The sequence below is a fragment of the Electrophorus electricus genome, chromosome 6, assembly GCF_013358815.1.
Source record: "Electrophorus electricus isolate fEleEle1 chromosome 6, fEleEle1.pri, whole genome shotgun sequence".
Lineage (NCBI taxonomy): Eukaryota > Metazoa > Chordata > Actinopteri > Gymnotiformes > Gymnotidae > Electrophorus > Electrophorus electricus.
In genome coordinates, this window is record NC_049540.1 from 18,547,577 (window position 1) to 18,557,787 (window position 10,211).

General features: G+C 39.7%; 1 protein-coding gene across 1 annotated transcript; it reads left to right on the forward strand.

Moving 5' to 3' along the window:
- The first annotated feature begins 1,164 nt into the window (after nucleotides 1-1,164).
- On the forward strand, nucleotides 1,165-10,157 carry pgk1 (phosphoglycerate kinase 1). The gene is made up of 11 exons (XM_027018445.2): nucleotides 1,165-1,301; nucleotides 3,281-3,331; nucleotides 3,441-3,596; nucleotides 3,748-3,892; nucleotides 5,655-5,758; nucleotides 5,877-5,996; nucleotides 7,375-7,489; nucleotides 7,734-7,913; nucleotides 8,030-8,207; nucleotides 8,789-8,887; nucleotides 9,505-10,157. Exons 1-11 carry the CDS (start codon nucleotides 1,237-1,239, stop codon nucleotides 9,543-9,545), a joined length of 1,254 nt encoding a protein of 417 aa, XP_026874246.1. The 5' UTR covers nucleotides 1,165-1,236; the 3' UTR covers nucleotides 9,546-10,157.
- Nucleotides 10,158-10,211: the final 54 nt, after the last annotated feature.

The window sequence follows — 10,211 nt, forward strand, 5'->3', positions numbered from 1 at the left end:
TCATAACCCATGGTTTCTTCCTATTCTCTGTGTGTTCCATTAACGTATTCGGTAGTTATGCTTTCTCAACAGGAAACATTATATCCAAAAGATGTCGCTATGGTGCCTTTATGTAGAGTTCCAATACTGGCAAAGTAAGCCACGCCTCACTCGGCCTCGGGGGAATCCCTCCCGCCATGCTGAATGGCTTTTCTAAAGAGATGAGGGAAATTACTATCGCCACCTCTCAAACTCCGTTGTACCCGGGGAAAAAACTTACAGAATATTAGACTTCGGTTTGATGGGGCAAAATGCGTTTTGAAATTGTCGCAACCCCCAAACCTAAGTTATGGAGTTAAATAGACTTAGTAAAGCTAACTATAAACTCAAAAAATACACTGTCCCTTAAGGTTCAAAAGCCATGGTTTGATATAAGTGCAGTGTTTTAAAACTAAAGTCACTAACAAAACAGCTCTGACCTGTCGAAGTTAATCATGTCTATAACAACCAGTATTTTAATTACGTTGTTTTCCCCTATTCAGTAGATAGCAGAACAGTATGCTAATCAGCTAGCTAACATTGAATGACGCTAGCTATATATGGCAACAGACACACATCCATGTTTGTCAGTGTGTTCCGTTTTTAAAAACAGCATGTTGCCAGAATTCCTTTAGCAAGTAGCCACTTGTGTTTCGTTTGCATGTCGAAGTACGGTGAGGCAACGTGAGCAAGAAAATAGAACGGATTGAGTGCGTGTGGAGACTTTTATTAAAAGCCAGACCTAACAAGCTGTTACGGATTTTTGAGTGTTCAGAAACTTAATTCTGTTGGATCTCAGCATGTTCTATATTAGTATATTTTATTGTACACGACTCAAGACCTTTAATATATATATATATATATATATATATATATATATAATGTGTGTAAATAGCAAACAATCACATAGTTATAAACACAAAGAGGGTAAAGATATGTTTGCAACCATTTATAAACCCGGGAACCGTCACGTACCACGGCATGTGGAGCCGTAGTGAATGACAGCAATTGCGTCCAATAACTGATTCAAATGCCCAAACCCTTCCTCCACCAGCCCTCTTACGTCTCCGTTGACATGAACCAATAAACAGCATATTATCGCAAACAGGCCCGCCCACCTTGGATGAGTGAGCTTGAAGCTAAGGTCATTTTCATACGGGAACTACCCAGTGCTGAAGTCTGCAGAGAAGGGGGTAGCGCTGTCTATTAACGCCCACGATGTCTCTGTCGAACAAACTCACCTTGGACAAGGTGGATGTGAATGGAAAGCGCGTAGTTATGCGGTGAGGCTATTACTATTATTATTATTTTTTATATGGGCTATGTAAGAAGCACACAGTCCTCACTGTTCATCACTGTTACTGCCTTTTTAATATGGCGTTAAAATAACCTAGAATCCAAACTATGTTGAGCAATAAAGTCTCTCTGTGCAGTTAAATAGCTAACGTTGCAGGTAGCTACAGTAGTTTGACCTCTATTTAACTGTATCAGAATGAATAACGTTCCGTTTAACGTCTTGCACAGGAAGTACACGTCACGTATCCTGATTGAGCAATTTCCCTAAAAATACCATGCGTAGTTTGAATGAACCATCTTTTGGTTCCTTAAGATGCCGTAACCGTTTATGGATTAATCCATTAGTCCAGTTAATGGCAGATTTCATTCTGGACATAGAAAATCTTTCTGTATTGAGACTTGCGCAACTTGCACCCACTACTGGTTGTCGATAAAATTACACCGATTTTAACCACATACGACTGTCATCGCTTTAGTTTTTGTGATGGATGAAATGGGGGGGAAAAAAATGTTTCTCTCTCTCTTAAAAAAGGCTACGATTTTAAAAAGATATAGCTATATATAATGCTTAAATATTTATCAGTGATATACCCAGACATGGGGTTTGTGATATGCTGTTTGAATTTGTACTGTATATCAAATGCTACCATTTTCCTTGGGATTGTAATCATGCAAGTTTAATAAATGTCTAAAAATAACCTTGCCCATGCGGATAATACATAAATGGGCAGAGACGAACGAACCTAGCTAACAGTGCCCGTTAAGTATAGCCTTTAGATGTGGTCGTTTAAATAAATGAATAAATACATACATACATACATACATAAAAATAAATAAATAAACAGCCTGTCATCACGAAGCAGTGTTCAGCGTTTCCTAGGAAACGCTCTTTAATACTGTGCTTACGTAACATTAAGTTAAACGTTTTCCTCGAAGCTTAATAAAATGTTTAATTTAGACATTGGAACGGTCTTGTGAATGATGCGATCTTACCAACTATTTGACTTTTCTGAGGTGTATGTCCCTCCTAGAACCATAGACTTTGCTAACCATCAATTTTTTTCCGCCTGAGTGCATGAACAGGGACAACGTGGGGTAGGCTGCCGTAGCCTACGTGATATAACGAGTCCGTTGTGATGGGATCTGTGAGAACGTGCATGTACTAACGTGTGTGCTTGCATTAGCTCTTAGTGACACGTACTAATGGCAAGGGAATCTTCAGCATGGAGACGATGCATCATCTCTTTACTTGATTCATATTAATCAGACCTTGATCCAATTTAATGCCTCTGTATCCTGGAAATATTCTCTATAACTGAGAAACCGAATCACATCAAATGTAGCCCCATAAAATACCAGTGCTCAAGAGATGAGTCAGTGCAGTAGCACATTGCAGAGAGTATAACTGTGACTAAGATCACTACCATTTTCTGAGTTTAAGAATGTCTAAACCATGAGTAGCTGATTTCATGTGATGAGTAATAACTACCTGCGACTGTGCAGTGTGTGGAGCTTTTTAAAGTTCCATTAATAGGTTCCCTCTCTGTCCATTACGACATGCAGTAGTAATGTGCTGCACTAGTGTTGGAAAAGAAGGATTTGGTTTCGCAGTTGTTTAAAAAGACTTAGCATGTTACAAAGAGCACAAAAACACAAATGTAGAACAAAAGCAAAAGTCAAATGTGGTGTGTTTGGTGTTGGTTTGTTAATAGTATCTATTACTTCAGTAAGCCTTTGTTCTTAAGTTTCAGGCCATTAATAATGAACAATGTAGCAGCTTTTTAGAGACAGAGAAGTGTAGTTTTTTGTCATCAAATATTTTTCTCACTTGTTTTCTTGTATGAACTTGCTCTCAGTTCTTTCTTGTACTAATATTACTAATATTACTTTGTCTTTACCATTGCTATCACAGAATAAAACAGAATAATTTCAAAGTTTCCACAAAACATTGTTTACTCTCTCATAGGGTTGATTTCAATGTCCCCATGAAGGACAAATCAATCACAAACAACCAGAGGTAAACCACTGTATAAGCAACACTATTTTCATTGCTTTATCGTTCCATTTCATGTTATTTAGCTATGAAATAAGTGTTTCAGAGTCACAAATTTTAACACTCCATACAGGATCAAAGCTGCATTACCATCCATCCAGCACTGTTTGGACAATGGGGCCAAATCTGTGGTGCTAATGAGTCACTTGGGCCGGCCCGACGGTGTCCCAATGCCCAATAAGTACTCTCTGGAACCTGTAGCTGCAGAACTCAAGAGCCTGCTGGGCAAGTAAGTGAAGCATTGTTGTCCATCATGCTACAATACAATGCTGGAACTTCAATGCATGACAGAGCCGCATGGTGCCCACACCTCTATGATTGAAGTGTATTTTTGTCTTCAGCAGTATGTTTGTGGCTGTGCTGATTATATGCTTTTACAGAGATGTGAAATTCCTGAAGGACTGTGTTGGCCCGGACGTGGAAAGCACATGTGCCGACCCCCCAGTAGGTTCTATTATACTGCTGGAGAACCTGCGCTTCCATGTAGCTGAGGAGGGCAAGGGAAAAGATGCTGCGGGCAACAAGGTGAGTGGCAACGATGGAAGCTCTGAGTGTAGACAGGAAAAATACTTGATCATTGTCTGCATTCAGTCAGACTGAGTGTGGCGCAGTCTGCTCTGCTAAAGTATTTGAAATTGGAAGCATTTGGGACTGTAAGTAGAAAAGTAGGTTAGTATGGGAAAACAAGCCATTCTTGTCGGTGTAATTTAATGATCCTGGAAGCACTTGTAGTTTGTTTACTTGGATCCATATATCAAATATTTTATGTGCTCAAAACTATAGTCAGTTGTTTAAATATGAATTGTGAAGCTCAGTGTAAAAGTTTTTGTATAGAAAACAAAACTCATACTGCACATTATCAGTATCATTACTTTTGTCCACACAGCAGAGTCCCCCAGTCAAATTTACTATTATATAGCAGGAACAGTGAGCAGTGAGTCAGTTAGTGTTTACATGCATGTTAAAAGTATAATTACAATCAGATTAAGGTGATACCTAGATTATTACAGTTGTCATGGGAACATCCTAATTGGGTTACCTTAGTTAAATTAAAGTTAAAATCTGCATAAAAGCATAACCTGATTATGATTTCACATCGATCACTCAATTTATTGTGACGTGTATGCCCCTTTATCAGTGCTTTTTTTTTTTTTTTTTTTTTTATGTTTTAAAAATCATGTTTTAATTCCTTAAATATACCTGATGCAGAAACAGCTGAACAAATACATTGCTGTAAGGTGTTAGAAACAAGGAACATAATGCAAACACACCTTGTCCAAAAGCAAATGGCATCCCTTCCATAACCCTAAACTATGGAGCAAGATAAATAACAGTTCAGGGCCTATTTCCTCAAAATATCTACATGTTAAGATAATCTTTAAATGTGAGAGAGAGAGTGTTCAGTGTAATATACGCTCTACAATCTAAATATGATATTTGTTTTATGATGTTTTTGGGAAACCCAGCGTAGATCACTTATGTCCTTGCATTTTAAGACACATGGATTCACTTTAATCTGAATACCTACAGCAATATCGGGTTGCTTAGTGTGGGTAAACACATATGGTTTGGAACATATTACTGTACATCTACCCACCCTTCCTTCTAAAAGCTGTATGGCTGGCCTTTTAACATTGCAGCCAGGTCACTGAGTCGGCCTTGGCCAAGCCTGTTGCTTTTCTGGTCTGCAGAGTCCCGGCTGGAATGCAGTGTGGGGAAGGAGAGATGTGGAGGACATGCAAGCAACCCACTGACCTTTCTGTTAATACTTGACCTTTTTGGGGGGGTGTCTTCATGATCAAATAGTAGAAGTCAACTTCGCTGGATGTTCTGCTGAGCAGGGGTCCCAAGCATTTCAAAAGCATGTGCATGACCTTTCACTCAACCAAGTTCAGGAGTCATGAACTTTAGTCATTTCAGTATAGAAGAAATCTGATTTGGGTTGAATTGTGGTCTCTGATTCTGTATCTTTAGTGTGAATGTGTGCTGTAAATCTGTGTTCTTCATGGGGTTTATTTCCCCTCTCAAAATCTAATTTGTCATTAGAATGGACAATTGTGCAGAAAAGATCAAAACAACCAGGCCTACCAAATGACCTGCCAAGCTCAGGTGCATCTTGTGCATCCTGGCCAAATACATTAGCATTTCTATTATGAGACTTCTTGTTAACCATCAATAGAAAGGTTACATTTAGGAGATACTTAACATTTTAAAGTCAGTGTTTTCACACTTGTCTGCACAACACAGTATTTGGGCATATAATGTTTCCTGTTTTTTTCCCCACCAGCTCAAAGCATCAGAGGAAGAAATTAAAGCTTTCCGGGCTTCCCTGTCCAAGCTGGGTGACGTCTATGTTAACGATGCCTTCGGAACAGCACACAGGGCACACAGGTACATTGTCAGCATTGTCATTATACTTGTTTTGACACAATCTTCCAACCAACCCAAAATGGGAACGTTAATAGGGTTAATGCAGTGTCTTTATCTTGATCACTGTCTTTTCTTTCAGCTCTATGGTAGGAGTGGACCTACCTCAGAAGGCTGCTGGCTTCTTGATGAAGAAGGAGCTGGACTACTTTGCCATGGCCTTGGAGAAACCTCAGAGACCATTTCTTGCCATTCTTGGAGGGTGAGGGTTTAAGAGCTGCATGCACACAGGAACGTGGTATAGGAGAGGAGAAATAGGAGTGGTTGATTTCTAACGTTACCTTTTAAGATAGAACCCTGTCAGAAGGGAAACCATGTTTTTTGGAACTAAATAAATGAAGGAATGGTGATTATTCAAGTGCAATGAAGGTATTATGGATCACTCAAATGCTGCTTTAAAAGGTGGACCTTTTTTAGTCTACTTTTAAAAATGTTAATAGGCTGATATATGGGCAAATGGTGGGAGTTTGTTCCATCATATGGGTGCAAGTACAGACAAGAGTTGGTGGTTACAGTTGTGCTGTGCTAGAGACACGAAGGGTGTGTTATTTATTCATATTAAGCTTTTAGCTTCTTCAGGTTCTTATTCTTAATTGCATTTTGCATTGATTTATTTTGCTTCAGATTTTGCTGCACTCCAGGCCAGTGAGGGTATGGTTTAAAAGTCTTCAAGTGCAGTAGCTCTGCTGACTGCTTTTATGCTAATGTAATGATACTGTCTGAGTGATGTGCTGTTTTCCAGACCCCCTGTCCTCTTTTTGCACTTGAAGAACTCTTGTGAAAGCACAGGAGTAGAGTGTTTTATCTTCTTATATAATATGGCGGCAAGTGTGACGGTGCCTATTTGTTGTGTCAAACCTAGTAATGTGCAGAGGCCTACCACTGCACAGCAATGTCGTTCAGTAACTGTCTCGTTTAGAAGAAGGCCAGAGTCTATACCACTGTTTTTGGGTTTTTTGTGCAACCTTATTTGCCTACAAGGACACTAGTTTTTTTACTAGAACCTGGCAAGCTTACAATCTCAATTTATTAGTGCTTCAATTTACAGTTAAACTCTATACAAAAATAGCAAGGGATAATTCTAGAATTGAGGTGTTTTGTTTTAAGAGAACAGGTCTCCAATGATTTTTGCAGGATTTGTACATATTAAGGCATACAATTGGCCTGTTTGTAATGTGCGACTCCAAGGTAACGAATCCCAGACATTTGCAAGGCTCAGGGGGTGGTGCTTGACATCTGGCTGCACTAGACTATTATCCAAATGCCTCTTCTGCTTTTTATCTCTGTGCCTTTGTGCCAAATGTGTATTGGTGGTTACTAATTTACTATGATGACTCCAGTGTTTTCCATTTTTGGCACCATTCTAGTGATGGGTTTTGCTGACAGGAGTGGCCCCGTTGATGACGTCTGCAACCAATGTGCACAGCACCCTCAGTTTATTTAGCCACTGACAAGCTATTATTTTGCTTTTACTTTACTTGCTCACTGTGTTCTTTCAGGCGTAGGTAACGCAATTACAGTAGTTAAACTGAGGGAATATGCCACACTCACTGGCTCACTGTTCTTTTTGGTCACTGCAGAGCCAAAGTCAAAGATAAGATCCAGCTGATTAACAATATGCTGGACAAGGTGGATGAGATGATCATTGGGGGTGGGATGGCTTTCACCTTCCTTAAGGTCCTCAACAACATGGAGGTAAGTGGACTGGTAGATGGGCTCTTCAGATGTAGCCTACCTTGCTTTGAAATTACTCAGAATTATTTTTTTTACTCAATGAGTGTCAGTGTGTGGTGTGTTGGTTTTTTTTTGTTTTTTTGTTTTCTATTTTATGAAATGCTGAATTGAATGAGTTTTTTTTCCTATACCTTTTATTTGATTAGCAAATGTTTTTTTATGTAAGCTGTTATGTCTAAATGTGAATCTGTGTATATTTGGACAGATTGGTACATCCCTGTATGATGAGGAGGGTGCGAAGATTGTGAAAGACCTGATGGCCAAGGCAGAGAAAAATGGTGTCAAGATCACCCTTCCTGTTGACTTTGTCACCGCAGACAAGTTTGACGAGAACGCTGCAACAGGGACAGCTAAGCTGGCCGATGGAATTCTGGCAGGCTGGATGGTAAGACAATTACTTCAGGGCCTGGTGTATCAGTCCAGCCTTGACTGAACTGAATAAGCAATGTTTATTCATTGTTGAAATTGTGAATTGGTTCCATTTTTTTTTGTCCTGCGCAGGGTCTGGACTGTGGACCCGAGAGCTCTAAAATCTATACAGAGGCTGTGAGAAGAGCCAAGCAGATTGTGTGGAATGGACCTGTGGGTGTGTTTGAGTGGGACAACTTTGCCTCTGGAACTAAGAACCTAATGGATAATGTTGTGGAGGCGACCAAAAATGGCTGCATCACCATTATTGGTAAGTACAGTGAGGAAGCTAACAATGTGTCTGAATTATTCAAGTTCAGATTTACATTTGAGTTTAAGATGCTCCTCAGTGAAGTTATTATTAAGGATGATGGGGCTTTATTTGCTAGTACTTTTATTAACTGTCATTGATGGGTAAGCCTCCATTTTTACTGAGTTTTCTAGTAACCACTAGGTGGCACTAGATTCTAGGTACCGCTATCCTGCTTCATTTGCAGGTATAAATTATTTATACCCAAATGGCTTCTGATTTGCAATAGAACAGTAATTGTACTGTTTCATAGTAGAAAATGTTGGATTGCCTAAGACAGTAATTAAAAGTCCTCACTAGGATTTTGTCCTAACTACCTGAATTTGTTAATTAGCTCAAACCAGAAGGTTGAATGGATGATTCAAAGTCTTGCATTGTGAACCTTTAACTCCTGAAGTAACTGCTGCTTTTATCACACTGAAGAGTGTTTTCCCTTCATTTGTAAACCAGTTCACTCATATAAAAGCATTGTTTCCCCTATCATTCGGTACTCTTTATCCACACTGAATGATGCTGAATAATGTCTTTGTGGCTAATGGTAGGTGGTGGAGACACTGCTACCTGCTGTGCCAAGTGGGACACAGAGGACAAGGTCAGCCACGTGAGTACAGGGGGCGGAGCCAGTCTGGAGCTTCTGGAGGGTGAGTTGCTTACTTCATTTCCTGTGTTGATGAAATGATGAGCTTAGTTTGGACCTCCTGTGGATAACTTGGAGTTAAAATGGTAAACAATGCTTCATGACATTGTGTGCCATGTCTGCCATTTTGAACTGTTTAGACAGTAGAGGGAACATTTTCTCTCTTTCTTTTTTCTCTCTTTTTAAAATTTATTTATCATAAGGAGTTTTACTGGTAGGACATCTTAAAGCATAATGCACCCTAACAGTTCCAGTAATGAACTTGTCTACGTTTTAATAAGTATCCTGAGACCATTTACGGCATTTAGCAGACACTCTTATCCAAGTTTCAAGTTTGGTTTATTTGTCGGATACATAGTCATACACAAACTTGAAACTTGATCCAGAGCGACTTAGAGTGCTTTGTCATTTACTCATAGAATATATCCTAGTACAGTACAGTAGGTTGGAGACCAACATACCAATGAACTAGAATACTGTAGAATACAGTGCTGATGCTGATACAATGCTGATACCTAGAAGTACAAAATACAATGATACCGTTGTTGCTTAGTCATTAATAACCAACATTGGCAATGCTTGACCACTTCAGTAATGGCTTTTGTTTTCCACCATCCACAGGGAAAGTGTTGCCTGGCGTGGATGCCCTCACCAGCTTATAAGCACCTGGCATCTCCTGCTAGAGTTGGGGTGCTCTACCCTGGAAAGGCTCTCGCTCCCTCTTGTTCACTTACTCAGCACTTGTTCAAAGCTATCAACTTTAAGGGATGCAAATGATGAATACCCACCTCTCTGCTGCACTGATGACCAGTGGTGTGCAGTGCTGGTCTCTCCACTGGTTCCCTTCACTTACTCCACTGCTTGTTCTTACTTACCCCATTACCTAATGGAAGACTCTTCTCACCCCAGTCTACAGACAGAGTCCTTCTGCTCAGTTTGCCACAAAGGAGAGTAATGTTGTTACTTGGTTTACATCTCATTTTAGGGAACTGGCCATTTGTTGCAACTGCTAAAGTGTTCGTGTATGTCTTTTGTCATCCTTGAATAACTGCTGTGTGTGATATAACTAGAGTTTATACTCAATACCTCTTCACATATGTTGAGACGGTATGTAAAACTGTAGACACTTTTCCCATTTCCCCTCATTGCACGTGTCATCCTGGTTCTGTGGCTTGTAAATTTTTCCCTAGTGGGGTCACATCGATGGGCTGATCAGTAGACCTGGAAAATTGTTTATGAAATATAAATAAAAGTTCAAACTAAACTAAAAGCAACTTTTGTCCTTGGATCTGTGTTTACTTTATATTCATGTATCTGTCTATGCTCCC

Bases quoted from the DNA above. Each gene is read 5' to 3' on its own strand.
- pgk1 (XM_027018445.2), top strand. From the start codon at position 1,237: ATGTCTCTGTCGAACAAACTCACCTTGGACAAGGTGGATGTGAATGGA. The intron at 7,490-7,733 runs GTAAGTGGACTG...ATATTTGGACAG, and splicing joins AGGTCCTCAACAACATGGAG to ATTGGTACATCCCTGTATGA. The intron at 7,914-8,029 runs GTAAGACAATTA...TGTCCTGCGCAG, and splicing joins GAATTCTGGCAGGCTGGATG to GGTCTGGACTGTGGACCCGA.